At 37.1% G+C, this 17438-nt stretch overlaps 3 protein-coding genes across 9 annotated transcripts in view; 2 read left to right on the top strand and 1 right to left on the bottom strand.

Annotated features, from left to right (window-relative positions):
- The window catches only part of LOC127977209 (homeobox protein aristaless-like 4), a 539817-nt gene that overhangs the window by 245601 nt on the left and 276778 nt on the right, over positions 1 to 17438 (top strand). The gene's annotated exons all lie outside the window — the stretch shown is intronic.
- Positions 2591 to 4665, top strand: LOC127977218 (small acidic protein). Its single transcript, XM_052581948.1, has 5 exons — positions 2591 to 2757; positions 3266 to 3349; positions 3456 to 3516; positions 3963 to 4072; positions 4238 to 4665. The coding sequence occupies exons 1-5, from the start codon at positions 2701 to 2703 to the stop codon at positions 4439 to 4441; spliced, it is 516 nt and encodes a 171-aa protein (XP_052437908.1). The 5' UTR covers positions 2591 to 2700; the 3' UTR covers positions 4442 to 4665.
- LOC127977202 (pleckstrin homology domain-containing family A member 7) overlaps positions 5074 to 17438 on the bottom strand; it is a 94925-nt gene continuing 82560 nt past the window's right edge. For all 6 annotated transcript variants that reach the window (XM_052581924.1, XM_052581925.1, XM_052581926.1 and 3 more), the window contains 13 exons: positions 17250 to 17330; positions 17022 to 17171; positions 16714 to 16815; positions 15088 to 15196; positions 14812 to 14978; positions 14494 to 14679; positions 12998 to 13088; positions 12790 to 12875; positions 12218 to 12436; positions 6594 to 6779; positions 5772 to 5905; positions 5584 to 5696; positions 5074 to 5482 (listed from right to left, as the gene is read on the bottom strand). In XM_052581924.1, the coding sequence (XP_052437884.1) occupies positions 5460 to 5482; positions 5584 to 5696; positions 5772 to 5905; positions 6594 to 6779; positions 12218 to 12436; positions 12790 to 12875; positions 12998 to 13088; positions 14494 to 14679; positions 14812 to 14978; positions 15088 to 15196; positions 16714 to 16815; positions 17022 to 17171; positions 17250 to 17330 (1647 nt within the window). In that variant the 3' untranslated portion in view covers positions 5074 to 5459. The remainder of the gene's footprint in view (positions 5483 to 5583; positions 5697 to 5771; positions 5906 to 6593; positions 6780 to 12217; positions 12437 to 12789; positions 12876 to 12997; positions 13089 to 14493; positions 14680 to 14811; positions 14979 to 15087; positions 15197 to 16713; positions 16816 to 17021; positions 17172 to 17249; positions 17331 to 17438) is intronic.

The following is a 17438-nucleotide window of genomic DNA, read 5'->3' as shown; positions in this document are numbered from 1 at the left end:
AAATATAATTTTTTTTACGTTTTTATATGTTTCCAAGTGTGTTTATGTGTTTGCAGCGGATATTTTTAAAACCAAAACCCAGATTTCAGCTGGTTTTTTCTTAAAGCTGCAGTAGGTAACTTTTGTAAAAAATGTTTTTTTTTTTTTTTTTTTTTTTTTTTTTTTTTTTACATATTTGCTAAACCAGTCATTATGTCCTGACAGTAGAATATGAGACAGGTAATCAGTGAAAAAATCAAGCTCCTCTGGCTCCTCCCAGTGGTCCGATTGCCATTTGCAGGAAATACATTTGCTCCCGGTAAGAAACAACCAATCAGAGCTGCGATCCGTAACTTTTTTATGTGTTCAAAATTTACAAAATGTATATAATAAGTGAGTACACCTTGAATCCATTTTCCAAACCGTGTTTTTAGCCTGTCCCGAATCACTAGGGTACACCTATAATAAGTGTTTATATCCAGACTAATTTAGATTGCTTCGGGGGTACCGCAGCGGAGTAACCCAGTACCTTTGTGATTCTTCATAGACATAAACAGAGAGAAGTAGTTCCGGCTACAATGTTCTTCCGCAAGACGCAAGCAGTTCTGTTTATTAACCGCTAGAGTGTCAAAAGTTACCGACTGCAGCTTTAACGTCGTTCCAAATACTGCTGTAGAACATGCAAAAGTGGTTTCAGCCTCTATGTAGGCTATGTAAAATTGCATGTTTGTATTTAATATTTTGTTAGCAAAATAAGAAGATTAATTAAAAAACGAGGTTAAAAGTAAAGGAAACTCGATTTCGTGTCGTTGTAACCATAGACATATATGTCTATGGTTGTAACTACAACTCCCTTAAGTGCACCGCCAGGGTCAAACTATCTTGCTAGCTGCTAAGAAAGCGTTGGAATGAGGAGGTTGATAAACTTGCAAAACAAACACTGAAACACAACAGAATATTACAAATTCCTTATAGCAAATCTGAATCTAAAACGTTCATTAAAGCATATGCAAGATCAAAATGGCAGGAGGTGGATCAAAATAAAGGGAGACATTTATATAATATACAGCCAGAAGTGGATATAAGAAGGACAGAGTGTAGGAGTAGAAGAGAAGAAAGTGTAATTACACGGTTAAGAATAGGACACACGGGGCTCAATTCTTCTTTGAAGATAATAGGAAAACATCCAATAGGGAAATGCCAATATTGTAGTCATTTAGAAACTGTAGAGCATATTTTATTTCAAAGCACAAAGTAGTACAGCCAAGAAAGAAACCAGCTTTTTCAGTCTCTCAGAAGTGTCAATCAGAATAATTTTACAATGCAAGGTTTGTTAGGGAAAGCATCCAGTAACATTTATCAATTTCTTATTAAAGGGGGGGTGAAATGCTATTTCATGCATACTGAGTTTTTTACACTGTTAAAGAGTTGGATTCCCATGCTAAACATGGACAAAGTTTCAAAAATTAAGTTGTACGTTTGAAGGAGTATTTCTGTTCCAAAAATACTACTTCCGGTTTGTCACACGTTTTGGAAAGTTTTTTTTCGAGTATGGCTCTGTGTGACGTTAGATGGATCGGAATTTCCTTATATGGGTCCTGAGGGCGCTTCTGCCGGAAGAGCGCGCGCTCCCGTATAGCAGAGCACTGAGAGCACAACAGACTTCACTGATCAGAGCGAGAGCGTCGCGAAATGTCACAAAAGAAGTGTGTTTTTGGTTGCCAAGGCAAGACAACCCTGCACAGATTACCTAAAGAGAAACAGCATTAAGGGACCAGTGGATGGAGTTTATTTTTACAGAGCATCCACGGAGTTGTGCAAGTGTTTGTTCCCCTGCATTTCGAAGATGCTTGTTTTACAAACAAGGTCCAGTTTGACGCAGGATTTGCACATCGTTTATTTCTTAAGGATAATGCAATCTCAACAAAAAAGATCGTGTGTTGGAACCGCAGGCGGTGAGTAATACTGCTTCAAATATCTCTGTGTTGTTAACTTAGCTATCAGCGCGTAAGCACATCAAGTAAACAACATGCGATGTTGTCATCAAACTGCACTTTCCACATGTACAGCTTAAAAAAAAAGGCGACAAAGTGGAACTTAGTCATTTTCCAAAACCGCTAAGCAAATATATACAGTTTCAGTACATACCACATAGAGACTGATTGCTGATGCTGCTCTTGTTTAATTTCAGCCTCTGGATCTGATTCTGGATCATAAATATAAGCTGAATCTGACTGTTAGCCATGGTTTGTTTTGGTTGGTTTTGTCCTCACGGTGTCACAGCTTCCAGACGCGCTCAACAAAGCTTACTGGCGCTCGTGATTCTTTAGCTCCGCCCAGACGTCACGCCTCCAGGCGCTCGTGTTTTTCCGGGAAAAATCGGTACAGACTATCTTTCTCTTATGAATATAATAAAACTAAAGACTTTTTGGAGTTATGAAGGATGCAGTACTATAGGTACTCAAGATTAACAGGATATTGAGTGAAAACGAGCATTTCACCCCCCCTTTAAGTTTCTTGGAGACAGACTTTTAGCCAGAAGGATGTAAAAAAATTATTTTATCTCCTTATTCAAACTCCAGCCCAGACGGTGGCGGTAGTGCACAATTAAGTTGGTTTGCCAACCGCAATAAAAAACAAAAGAAGAAGAAAGCGTTGGAGCAGGGAGGGTGGCACACGGAATGTTTGTTTGACCACTGTAGTTCAGAATCTTTGAAAATCATGAGTTCTTCAGACGAAACATGTAAAGGCACGAAACGACCCGCATCTCCAGATGAAGTATGTGGTTTCCATCATCATGCATTTTTTTGTATTTACTACATCTGACCTGACATTTTGGTGAACCAGCAGCATTAGCACATTGTTAGCTAACATGATGTTGTAACTGTTTTTAAATGTTATTATTGTGACGAAGATTTGACATACAGTATGCACTTTATTAGTGTAATAACTGCCTGTTTGCTACTATATTGTTCTTTCTGCAATAATATTTTTGCATAATAACAACTGTAACGTTACCAGATAATTCAGTTCCAGGTTATGTCTCTTAACGTTAAGCTTATTTGCATTCATATATATAAATGTCATTTTAATTTTAAGTGGTGTGCTAATACATACACACACACACACACACACATATATATATATATATATATATATATATATATATATATATATATATAGAGCGAGAGAGAGAGAGAGAGAGAAAGAAAGAAACATTTAAGTGTATATGCTTTTCTGTAATACCCTGATGGCTCAACTGAATGTGTTTTGACCTGTTATGCAGTCTGGAGCTGCACAATGGGAATCAGCAGATTTAGGGACAGACGAAAGGAAGCAGAAGTTTTTGAGGCTGATGGGAGCAGGAAAGGTACATTGCTTTCTATTAAAGTCATTTCTTTGTTTCAGACAATTATGTAATTTGAACGTAACCACTATCGCCCATTCTCGCTTCAATTGTTTTCATGCACTGGCAGAAAGAGCACACTGGACGCCTTGTTATTGGGGATCACAAGTCAACTTCCCATTTCCGCAGCGGTGAGTCTGGGGCGGAAGTGAAGGGTTGCTGGATTTCAATCCTTGACAGTTCAAAAAGTGATCGTAACCTCCTATTGTGTTGGATGAGACACTTCCAAATCCCTGTTTGTGTGGAGCCTGTGACCATCAGATGACATCCTGTACGCCACATATCCTTTTCCCTACAATGATCACTAGACAAAGAGTACATGCTCTGACCTTTAAGGCAATCACTGGTTGTTTATTGTGCACATAGGACCAGGTTACAATGCATTTTACAATTGTAAAATATAAAACAACTATCTTAATCTAGTTTTATTCTGATATACAACCATCTGGGAGACATTTTATTATTGTGGGATAATTTGAATGTCCATCAATGTTAGATCAACGTCATTGGGAATATGGGGAAATGCTGATGGCCTTTAACTGTCTGTAATGAAGTTGTGTATATTGTGTTTCTGCAGGGGCAGAGGATCAGAAGATTACCACAGAGCTCGAGCACCAGTATCGGCAGGGTCTGGATGGGAAGTTATCAGGAAGGAATAGGAGACACTGTGGACTGGGCTTCAGTGAGGTCAGAGCTCTTTCTTATAAGCTACAGGTTGACATATTGTTGATAAATTGAGAGTAACATACTGTGAATTACTCCTGGTAAGCTTTGACTGAGATATACTGTGTGAACACACGTGATCAGGTCTGTTGTTGATTTATTGTGAACCGCTGTGCTTCCTCTTCACAGCCCGATCCACCTGCTGAGAGTGCGAGCGCCGCTGTGCCAGAGAAGTCAGACAGTTCAGAAAAGACCCCTGAACAACCATCAGAACCAGACAAGGAGGAGAAAACGCATTCATCCGACACAGAGCCCGAGAAACAGGAACTGCACACAGACTCAAAGGAGGACAAGAAAAAGACTTTTAAAATGGCTTTTGTAAAATCCACATAAATGGCATTGTTTTTTGTTGTAATTTCTTGATCTCCTAAAATGCTGCAGTGAGGTACTGAGAGCGAGCGAGAGAGAGAGAGAGCACATTTTTATTTCCATTCAAACTGAAAAATTGTCGGTTTCAATTTTTTATGTAATTATGTCTGTCATCAAGTTATTTAGACTTGTCTGGTCTTGTTGAGAATGGTTCCTTCTTTATGAATTAAAGGCATAGTTCATATGAAGATCTGGTCTCAGTCTACTAAGCCCTTATGATTTCATATATACACATGATGAGTTATTACAATTTTTATAGAATTATCAAGAAAGTGAGGTACAGAAATTTCCAAACAAAATGTCAACTGTGTGTATTAAAAGGTGTGGGAAAATATTAATAAAGAGTAAATTAAATCTGTGATTGTGATCATAAAAAGATGTAAAACGTATTTAAATACGTGTATCCCCCCTTCCCTCAAAAAACGATTTCATAAAAAAAAGCTGTAAGTGGTATACAATGAAAACATGCACTGCATATCTACAAACAGATGAAAACACAATATGCTAATTTAATTATGGTATATCTGGAACGTTTATTATTATTTAATAAGAAGGAAACAACTTTATACGTATTTATGCAAACAAACTTTATTTAGAGCTTGAGCTCTAAATAAAGAATTGTGAAGTTGTAATGATCAATCTATATACAAAGACTCAGTTTTGCTGAAATGAAATACAGTGTACTCCACAATCTAAATAAAATTTAATATTTTTATACATAATACAAAACACTGCAAAAGTATAAGTACCTTACGTCATGATTACATGGTGATAAAAATATCAACTATGTCAGAATAGTAAAACTGAAAGTTTAACTTTCAAAGTGCTCACCAGTAAAATTAATAAAAAACAATCTTATATATAAAAGTTTGAACTACAGAGAACTTGAATGATTGGATCTGAATTATAAATATGTATTAGGTACAAAAAAACACAGAAAACGATTGATCTTTGGGTTCCCAAGAAAGCTTCTCGACACGATTTAGCACTCAGACATGGCTCTGGCTGCAAAACAAGATATTAAACTTCATTATAAATACCAGGATGACATTGTGTATGATAAAACAGTATTATACTGTTCCCAGAGATGCTGGTTAATGTCTCACCGGTGACCTGCTTCCTCTTGATGGAGGCCTCTGTGGCGAGAGCTCGATGGACGCTCATGATCCTCTCCTGCTGCTGCAGCTCTTCATCCAGTTCAGCATCCATAGACTTCCCACTGAAATACCACAACAGAAGACAACATAGTACATCATCCACTTACATCTGCACAAGTCTTATTCACCCACCATACCTCGACTTAGACAGAAGGCTTTTTATCTTTGCTACGGTGCGAGAACGAGTCTCCTTCTCTTCTGGACTCAGGTCTTCATCCGACTCCACATCCATGAGGCGCTCTGGGATGGACACCTTCTGTGGCACACACAACTGACAACAGAGGAATCTCTCAAACAATGCATACATCTGCACCTTAATAGTTAGAATCAACCTTAACACTAAAAAGCCAGCTGTATCGTTTGTGATTTTATTATTTAAATTTATAAGAAGTTATCAACATAATCAAAACTTTGTTGAAAAATCTGTTGTACATAATCTAGTAAATATTTTCTGTGATCTGATTGATCTTTTATATTTTTTAGCAACCAATTCAGGTCATGGTACATGTTTTTGTGGTGAACTACTTTTAATAAAGTGAATATAAGAACTTTTATATTTATAAAATTTCAAGTTGAACACTTAACTGGACTGAAACATCTTTATTTGGCTTTATTTAATTATCCATTCATCACATGAATGATATTAACATGTATACATATTTAGTCTGCTATGCTGTTATTGATTTACATTATAAACCATCAGAATATAATCTTACATTTTGGTCATAAATACCAGCAACTGCACCAAATTAATATTTTTTGCTTAGCTTGGGCCTCTTGAGTAATTTTTTCCCCTCCTCAAATTTGAGCACCATATTCTCTTATATACTGTAAGATGATATGTGCCGTGAAAGTCATAAAAAAGATGACATTTTTTGAATATTATTTCACACTTCAGGGTTATAACCTAACTGGGGATTGAATCAGGTGATTTTGGTTTGTAAAAAAATTGACTATACCTCCCGAGTAAGATCAAACTCAAAGATCACAGGCTCCGGCTCCGGCTCCGGCTCCACCTCCGGCTCCAGCTCCTGTGCATTCATTGGCCGGGCCTCAACAGTCAGCCATTCATCTGATCCCGGCCGCTGTGATTCATCATACAAGGCCTGTTTCGGTCGCTGCAAATCAATGACTTTTTTCCATCCCTACTAGGGCGAAGACAACAATATACAGCATTTATGCAACACACACTCCAATTCCTGTGGAAATGAGCCTTGATACTGGATTCTAAACCTCATGGGTCAGACACAAAATATCTTTGTCATATCACAAAGATGACTAATATTTAGTTTAATAACTAAGTCAGCTGTTTTTATGCTTTTGTAGTTTCTCCTGCACTTAAAGAAATAGATCACCCCCCCCCCCCCCGAAAATAGATTTATTATTAAAAAAAAAATTTATTTACCCTCAGGCCATCCAAGACATAGATAATTTGAAGAAATTTAGCATAACATCACCTGCTCACCAATGGATCCTCTGCAGTGAATGGGTGCCGTGAGAATGAGAGTCCAACCAGCTGATAAAAACTTAGCTAGTAATCCACAAGACTATAATCAATTATCTTCTACAAAAAAACAAAAGATGCATTTGTTTATTGCAAACATGCAGCTGTTCAGTTCACAAGTCATTAACTGATGAAGTCGTGTAAATCGTGTGGCTTGTTGATTATGCTGATGTTTTTTTTTAGCTGTTTGGACTCTCATTCTGACGGCACCCATTCAGGTTCAGTCTATGAGTAAGTGATCCAATATATATAACAGAAACATATTCATCTACATCTTGGATGGCCTGAGGGTAAGTTTTGAGATTTTTGGGTGAACTACTTCTTTCAATTAAAGCCTGGTTTTGTTGACAAATTGGTCAAAAGAAAAAAAAGGAGAAATTAAGCAATTGTGTCACTATTACAAATCACACCCATCACCAAATTACAACATGCTATAGAATTTTGTAGTTGAACACATCTAACCATGCAAAACGGCTTACAATCAGCTTGAACAATTAAAGAACCATGCAAACCCATTCATTCATGTATTACTCAGCTGTCAGACTGTACAGTACAGTACAGTAACACTGCAATGAAATAACAGTATTTAGAGAATTCGATTTATTTGTGCCTTTAGTGCAAACCTCAGCATTAGAAAATGAACAAAATACGATAAAAAGACTCGAGTTCAGAGGTTGGAGTACTGATGTACACAATATTATATTTGTCTTACAGCTAGTTTGCTATCACAGTTTTGTTGATAATTAATAATGGTTCTTTTTGTCATTGTATACAGTTCATATAACAACATACAACATCACTGCCTACTGACAAACAGGTCAACAGTGATGGTGTGGTTAAAGACCCCAAGAAATGCCTTGACGAGTGGAAAGTTTTTTTGTTTTTTTTTGTCTTGCATTGATATACTATTCCAATATATTTTTTTTATTTTTTTTAAAGAAATGTTTACTTTTATTCACATTCAGCTGATCAAAAGTAACAGTAAAGACATTTATAATGTTACAAAAGATTAATGGCTACCGAATTTTCCCATCACAAGAACAAATGCCATTTTAAATTATATTATATAAAAAACTTACTTTAAATTCTATAAATATTTCATAATATTACAGTTTTTACTGTATTTTGATTAAATAAACAGAGCCTTGTTGAGCATTCGAGGAAAAAATCTTGCCTTACCTATTCCCTTTTATTGAGTGTTAATTGATTTTCCTCTAGTCAGGTGGTACAGTATTAGGTTTGAGGAACATTCTCACTCTGTTTTGTTTTTTAATCCAGTCATTAATATTTTTGCTCTTTTTTTCCAGAAGTGAAAGTCTATAAATTGTTCATTTGGCCTGAAAGCACACCAGCATGCAGATGGTCTCAAAGCTAACAAACTATTTTAATTTATGGGGTATTTTGGCCATAATAACGATTATGTGGAAAGTTTGTATCAATCAATGATGTCAAGTTTGTCAGTTTGAAACTAGGGTTAGTAAAATGTTACACCAGTCTGATTGGCAGCTGTTAGTGAAACAACAATAAAACATCACCGTGATTTTTAGAGAAGTGGGTGAACTTTTTCAGTTTTCACTGAGTGAGCCAAACTGGAATTGGTGTTAGTAGTCTAGAACGAATAGATATTTTTCCTAAGATAACTGTGAGTAATGTAGTTTTTAACTGCTGTAATATGAAAACCATTGTTGCTCATCCTATTTTTTTAGGTTTATAGCTGATAGTAGTTATAACTATCTAATAAAGAATCTACATGTTAATTGTCCCATGAAACATAACAACGAGGCGATGTGCAGCGTGACTCAGAAAGATGTGAACTTAGTATTGCATGGGTTTCCAATTGATTTAAGTGCTTGATTGGAAATGTATTTCCCAAATGCAACCCTCAACATTGATGTAACCAGTCATTAAGTGAGAAGTCAGTGAGCAACAGAAACACCTTTGAGTGCAGCATAATTAGAAAAGAAAAAAGACAAAGGTGATTTTAAGCAAAGAAAACCCAAATATCAGGCAGCTCCTGCTGATTACTCTGATTGCAGTAAATTGAGAGGTGGTTAAGCACTCCTTTTGAACCCACCGACTCAGAAATAATGCTTGCTAATCAAGACATGATGGTCCGGCTCAAATGCTTTTTCCTACCATTAGCAATTAGCTAACAAAACGACTGACTAAGTGAGTGCAAGCTCTCATGGCCACATTAAATGGACAATAGAGTGCAACAGCTGGGTTCCAAAGTAACAATCCCATTCATTTTCTCCATAAAGGAATAGATTTTTATCAAATAACTTATAAAGACAGACCTACTGTGAGCTAAGAGGTTATTAAGCAATGGAATATGATTTGTTGAAGCCATTTACTTCAAGTTATTTCAACACATTTTGAAATAATCCTCTTTAACAGCAGAATTCCTGCATGTGAAAAACTAAATTTCAATTATTCTGCAAAATAATCTCCGTAATTCAGAGAATCGCATGAGGCCAATTTTGTCAAAAGAATATATATATATATATATATATATATATATATATATATATACACACACACACACACACACACACACACACGTATATACAGTGTTGTTCAAAATAATAGCAGTACAATGTGACTAACCAGAATAATCAAGGTTTTTAGTATATTTTTTATTGCTACGTGGCAAACAAGTTACCAGTAGGTTCAGTAGATTGTCAGAAAACAAACAAGACCCAGCATTCATGATATGCACGCTCTTAAGGCTGTGCAATTGGGCAATTAGTTGAAAGGGGTGTGTTCAAAAAAATAGCAGTGTCTACCTTTGACTGTACAAACTCAAAACTATTTTGTACAAACATTTTTTTTTCTGGGATTTAGCAATCCTGTGAATCACTAAACTAATATTTAGTTGTATGACCACAGTTTTTTAAAACTGCTTGACATCTGTGTGGCATGGAGTCAACCAACTTGTGGCACCTCTCAGCTGTTATTCCACTCCATGATTCTTTAACAACATTCCACAATTCATTCACATTTCTTGGTTTTGCTTCAGAAACAGCATTTTTGATATCACCCCACAAGTTCTCAATTGGATTAAGGTCTGGAGATTGGGCTGGCCACTCCATAACATTAATTTTGTTGGTTTGGAACCAAGACTTTGCCCGTTTACTAGTGTGTTTTGGGTCATTGTCTTGTTGAAACAACCATTTCAAGGGCATGTCCTCTTCAGCATAGGGCAACATGACCTCTTCAAGTATTTTAACATATGCAAACTGATCCATGATCCCTGGTATGCGATAAATAGGCCCAACACCATAGTAGGAGAAACATGCCCATATCATGATGCTTGCACCTCCATGCTTCACTGTCTTCACTGTGTACTGTGGCTTGAATTCAGAGTTTGGGGGTCGTCTCACAAACTGCCTGTGGCCCTTGGACCCAAAAAGAACAATTTTACTCTCATCAGTCCACAAAATGTTCCTCCATTTCTCTTTAGGCCAGTTGATGTGTTCTTTGGCAAATTGTAACCTCTTCTGCACATGCCTTTTTTTTAACAGAGGGACTTTGCGGGGGATTCTTGAAAATAGATTAGCTTCACACAGACGTCTTCTAACTGTCACAGTACTTACAGGTAACTCCAGACTGTCTTTGATCATCCTGGAGGTGATCATTGGCTGAGCCTTTGCCATTCTGGTTATTCTTCTATCCATTTTGATGGTTGTCTTCCGTTTTCTTCCACGTCTCTCTGGTTTTGCTCTCCATTTTAAGGCATTGGAGATCATTTTAGCTGAACAGCCTATCATTTTTTGCACCTCTTTATAGGTTTTCCCCTCTCTAATCAACTTTTTAATCAAAGTACGCTGTTCTTCTGAACAATGTCTTGAACGACCCATTTTCCTCAGCTTTCAAATGCATGTTCAACAAGTGTTGGCTTCATCCTTAAATAGGGGCCACCTGATTCACACCTGTTTCTTCACAAAATTGATGACCTCAGTGATTGAATGCCACACAGCTATTTTTTTGAACACACCCCTTTCAACTAATTCAACTAATTGCCCAATTGCACAGCCTTAAGAGCGTGCATATCATGAATGCTGGGTCTCATTTGTTTTCTGAGAATCTACTGAACCTACTGGTAACTTGTTTGCCACGTAGCAATAAAAAAATATACGAAAAACCTTGATTATTCTGGTTAGTCACATTGTACTGCTATTATTTTGAACAATACTGTATAAACCATTGTTGCTAATGGCCTGTTAATATATATATATATATATATATATATATATATATATATATATATAAATGCCAAAAATCATTTGGATATTAAGTAAAGATTATGTTCCTTGAAGATATTTTGTAAACTTCCTACCATAAATAAATCAAAACTTAATTTTTGATTCATAATACATATATTAACAATCACTACTGGAAAATGAATAGTAAAACTACTTCCGGAACCAAAGTTGGTGCACTCCATAGTTTCATTTGAAGTCAATCTCAGAGTGTTTGAGCTGAAGCAGGATTTTCTGACACTGATGTTCAGGTTAGAATGAAGAGGCACTTCATTGATTTATTCTTCTATAAGAGATGATGATTAAGAATGATTGCACACAGAAACACCTTCATACCAAGTTAATTACCAACAATAATTAATTTGTTGTTAATACGAGGCAGCAGGGTCAATAATTCCCACCATATTATATGTTCATATAAAATATAGCTTTACAAATTATTTCAGAAAATAGATATATATATATAGATTCTAATAAATAATTTAGTGAATTAACATTTGAGAAAACAGGCATAAAAAACTGTTTCAAATCCATTGTGAGAGATCAGAAAGGCAGTCAATAGTGTTATCCATTTCTCTTCACATTCGAATATATTCACAAGTCTGTGCAGGAGAAGCCAGGAAGCCAGTTCAGGACTGTAACTCTCCATGTGTCTGTCCACATTCTGGCCAATCCTTAAATACACCCACAGCACATGCCCCCCCACCCCATGGCCTGTCAATGTAAAACTGTGCTTTGTTAGCATGTTAGCTTTGTGGCCTTATGGTGGAGGGCCATAGCGAGGGTCCCTGTGTTTATTTGGAAGCGAGTAACGTACTGATCCTGGGTCAGAGCTGACTGGTCGAGTGGAGGTGCGGGAGCCCACGGGCTGTCGCTCACCCTGACTCAAGTTACGTTTGCGCTCGCGCACTAGAGCTCTCTGGTGCCTTTTCATTCTCTCCAGCTGCTCCTCCGCACTCATCCTCCCTCTCTGCGGCGGGTGATCAGGCTGAGACTCTCCCAAACACAGCCGCTCCAAGGCACTCTTTGGTCTCTCCTACATGGGAAAGGAAAAAGATTCAACTTTTTACACGTAGCTACTGATGGCTAATTTTAGCTTTTTAAAAAATATTTGAAAATATTTCCACAATGCACAAGGATAACTGTTACACTGTTTACAGGACTACAAGCAATAAAAAAAAAAAAAGTATATATATATATATACACACACACATGGTATAATATTTATTTCTATTCTATTCAATTAATTATGACATCATTTTGAATAGGACAATATGATAACATAACATAAAAAAATTACAAATGTAAAATAAAATAGATAAAATCTAATATACATATATATTTAAATAGTTAAATGAAGTATAATTTCTACAGTAATCAGGTGCTCACTGTTGTCGAAAATGCTGAATCTGCTCTCCTTAGTGAATAGGAAGTCACACCGTACTGGTTTATTCTGGATGAAGAGCCTGATAGACCTAAGTGATCACAAAATTTTTTGTTTTTGTTTTTAGGTATACTGGTATTAAAACTTGTTAAATTGCATTTTACCACTAAAAGCATCATGTGTCTTAAAAGATAACCTGTAGTAATATTTCACCTCTTCGTTGAAGAGTCAGGTAGCCTCGGTCCACTTGATCTGTTCCTGCTCCAGGAAGCTCTGGTTCACTCAGATACGACCGCAGTTCCACCTAAAGCCCAAACATTTCATTTCATCCTAACTGCAGAATAATCAATCACAATGCAAAGACTAAAATGTCATGGTTACACGGATGGTGTTAAAACATTAGGTCATTAAATTAAATAACTAATTAATTATTCAATAACTGCGAGTCAATCTTTCTTTCGTTCGTTATCTGGCTCGGCTCGATGTTCATCTTCGGTTCTCTCTTCACAGCAGTTCAGTCAGTACTGTTTGCGTAAATTAATTACTCCGGTATATTGGTTTGTTTTAACTCAGAGGGAGTGTCAGTCACATCTTCACCTCCAAGATCATCTGAGACTAACTAACCGGACAGCTGCTGCAACAATCGGTTTGCATTCCCAAAGTATATCTGCACAAACTGTCAGAAACTGTCTCAGGGAAGCTCATCTACATGCTCGTCGGGCAGATGGCAGACATTGTGTATGGCGTCATGTGTGTGAGTGGTTTGCTGATGTCAACATTGTGGATCGAGTGGTCCATGGTGGCAGTGGGGTTATAGTATGGGCAGGCATATGTTAAGGACAACAAACACAGGTGCATATTATTGATGGCATGTTGAATGCACAGAGACCCCATGACGAGATCCTGAGGCCCATTGTTGTGCCATTCATCCACGACCATCACCTCATGTTGCAGCATGATAATGCACGGCCCCATGTTGCAAGGATCTGTACACAGTTCCTGGAAGCTGAAAACATCCCAGTTCTTGCATGGCCAGCATACTCACTGGACATGTCACCCACTGAGCATGTTTGGGATGCTCTGGATCGGTGTATATGAGAGCGTGTTCCAGTTCCTGCCAATATCCAGCAACTTCGTACAGCCATTGAAGAGGAAGGGACCAACATTCCACAGGCCAGAATCAACAGCCTGATCAACTAAGAGATGGAGATGTGTTGCACTGTTTGACGCAAATGGTGGTCACACAGATACTGACTTGTTTTCAGACCCCCCCGAACCCCCCAATACAGTAAAACTTCACATTTTAGAATGGCCTTTTATTGTGGCCAGCCTAAGGCACACCTGTGCAATAATCATGCTTTCTAATCAGCATCATGATATGCCACACCTGTGAGGGGGATGGATTGTCTCGGCAAAGGAGAAGTGCTCACGAACACAGATTTAGACAGATTTGTGAACAATATTTGAGAGAAATATGCCTTTTGTGTATATAGAAAAGGTCTTAGATCTTTGAGTTCAGCTCAGTGTTGTGTTTATAATTTTGTTCACTGTATATATAGATGTCTTTTTTTATTTCAGCATTATTTAAATGACTGAAAACAACATTGAATAGTTTTAGTTTCAGTTAACAATGACAACACTGATGTTAAGAGTGAGGTTCATTGTTAACTTTACAATAACAATGACCTTCATGAAGGAGTTAAAAATACCCTGCAGTCTCCATTCACATAGCTGCTTTCTCGGTCTCGTTTCCTCTCATCAGACTGTCGTTTGAGGCCACGGACAGAGGTGTGTCTGATGACCGATGTCTCTTTAGGTAGGGGCGGGACAACAGGGGGTGTGTCCTCATCATAGAGGAGGGGCAAAGGTGGTCTGGGTGGAGCATCATCCTCTTCCTAAAAAACAATATCATGCAATTAAGTAAACCATTAAATATTGTTAATTATTTGGCTTTAGCAACGGCCTTTTGTTTAAAGTACCTTACAGTACAATAATTCCAAGAACAGCACCAGTCAAGCAATACATACCCATTTTGGCACAGAGTGAGGATGCTGCTGAAGATCTTCATTGTACATGGGCAGTGATAAGGGACTGGAGGTAAGACTGCGTTGGGGTGACCGTACCTCGACTGCGGATGGGGTCATGCACCGAGAAGGCACTGTCGACTCAATCATTGAAGGCACAAGTTTTCTCTCTGGACACAAACATTGAGAAGCACAAATGCAAGAGTTACATACTGTTATATTAACAAGAGCAAGCTCTGTAGTATGTTCATTGACTTCAACTAACTAGTCCATTCTTACCTGGGTTCTTCACTGAGTCTATGGTGATTTTGAAGGTTTCTTTGGATGAGCTCAGTCCAGTCATCACATCCTCTATCCTCCAGAGCTCCCTCCTCAACTGATTTTTCTCCTTAGAAAAAAAAAAAAACACCTATTCATATGCTATTTTTATTCTTATATCCAGGATTATTATCACTAAAACCACATAAAAACAATTAATTACTTGAAAAAAAGTAAAGGCCTGTTCACACCAACTATAACAATAAATATATAGTTTTAAAAATTGATTTAAGTTTACGCTAGTTGCACTTAAAAAAAAAAAAAAACATTGACAACCCATTAGAATCCGATGACTTTATGTATTTAAAGCAGAATGTGATTAACTGCTGTGCACATTTATGAAAAACAATGTTAGCGTGTGTTGGTGTGGATGCTGATATAGTTATCATTCTTGGTGTACACACATGAATTTGTGCCTTTTAATGTGTTTGAAAGACAAAAGCCTTCCAAAGAACACAGTAATACATGGCCAAATAACCTACTAAGTGATTATTCAAATAAAAAAGAATGTGTTCTTCAGTAGTCGATGCGATGTTGAAACAGTTCTTAAACCAGAGATGATTCTTGTAAATCCAGTGGTCAGTGACTTGTTTCTGTGTGAATGTCCATCAAACTGAAAGACTCTATGATGGTATACAAGCGGTTGGCTATTTTAGAAAGGAACATTTAAAAGATGAAAAAAAAAAGGAATTAGGAAAAATCTATAAATCCTGAATAATTTATCAATTAATCAATGAAAAAGTAACTGCAGACTGATTATGAGTATTTTAAAATGTATTTTAATCTAATTACAAATACTTAATTTTAAGAATCTGAATATGTAATCCAGATTACACGTAATCCGTTATTACCCAGCTCTGGCCAAGTCAACATTTCTTATTCACATTTAGTTTAAGCTTAAGAACTAAAATGAATTGAGCACAATAAACTAAAACTAATTACCAAAACTAATAAAAACTACAGAAGAAAATATAAAATTAAAAGCTAATTCAAAGTATTAAGAAAACATAATAGTATTTCTGTCATGAAAACTCTTGGAGGGTTTAGCATAGTAATGTACATGACTGTTAATGTATTTGGTTTTAGCAGAACAGATCTGCTACGCTGCTGCTGCAGAGCAAGTACTTCTACTGCCAATACATCCACAAGAAATACTGCTGCTGCACATAAAACATATGTAAATAACCCACATATCATACATGATCAACCAAAAGCAGATCTATACAGGTGGAGCTGGGGAAGGTGGAGGCTTTCTGAAGTGTGCTGCAACTGCTACCACAAGCATTAGCCAAATATCTGAATGTTGAGCAACAAACTCATTGTTTACCGATACAGGAGAGAACCAATCAGCTGTGACGTGTGATAATGATGTCCTTATGTCATACTGAGTTAGATCTATTGGACTGCGCCATCTAGAGTTTCATGCCAGAACTACTGTTACTAAAATAACTTATTCTAAGTAAAGGTGACTGCATATTTTTCTGTAAAAAATGAATAAGTCAGCTAATCAAATAGGTGAGAGAAAATCATGATAGCAAAAAAGACAGGACTATAAAAAAGAATGCAGAAATGGAGAGAAAAAAAGACCTGAGGTGATGTGCAGAGATTCATCTGAGTCTGCAGGACGTCCCTCAGCTGTTCCACTGACTGCTCCAGCCTGCTGTAGTCCTCCCACGATCTCTCCATCTCCTGAACAACACAAATATATGAACAATTAAAGCTTATTTCACACCAACAAATCAGTTTACTTATTATTTACTTATTACAAATTACATTAAATATTATATTACTTGGACCCCTATGACAAGCGATTTGGAGAATGGATATATATATTATATTATATGGATGAATGGAGATGGGAAGCACTGTAGGACTACACCACATAATCTACTCACCTTTGAAACTCTAGACATGTCAGCTCGAATATGCACCAGGTCCTCTTGAAGAAGTCGCTGCTGGTAGGCGATCTTCTCTGCATGAGCCGGCTGATCCTTGTACTGCTCCATCTGCTGGTGGGACACATCCAGAACAGACTCAAGCTTGTCCTAGAAAGAAAGAGCGAAGATAACAACACTGACATCCCCATAACAACAAGATCAAAGTAAAAGTCAAATTTGCCTCACCTTATCATCCTTAAGTCCACTGAGTCTGAACTCAAGCTCTTGCAGTATTTTGTCTTGCTCACACAATCGACTCAGTGTCACCTGCAGTAACAAACAGAGCATTATGGAGCAGGAAATTTAGCTAAATAATATGAAATAATGTTGATTTGTGTATAGCAATACATAATTAAAGAGTAAGACATTGATTTG

The sequence above is a fragment of the Carassius gibelio genome, chromosome B18 (assembly GCF_023724105.1).
Source record: "Carassius gibelio isolate Cgi1373 ecotype wild population from Czech Republic chromosome B18, carGib1.2-hapl.c, whole genome shotgun sequence".
NCBI lineage: Eukaryota > Metazoa > Chordata > Actinopteri > Cypriniformes > Cyprinidae > Carassius > Carassius gibelio.
This window is presented reverse-complemented; position numbering and strand designations above follow the sequence as displayed.

What these genes read in the sequence shown, in the direction of transcription:
- LOC127977218 (XM_052581948.1), top strand. Translation starts at nt 2,701, where the DNA reads ATGAGTTCTTCAGACGAAACATGTAAAGGCACGAAACGACCCGCATCT. An exon ending in GACCCGCATCTCCAGATGAA is followed by an intron (nt 2,758 to 3,265) that starts GTATGTGGTTTC and finishes CCTGTTATGCAG; the next exon opens with TCTGGAGCTGCACAATGGGA. An exon ending in AACTTCCCATTTCCGCAGCG is followed by an intron (nt 3,517 to 3,962) that starts GTGAGTCTGGGG and finishes GTGTTTCTGCAG; the next exon opens with GGGCAGAGGATCAGAAGATT.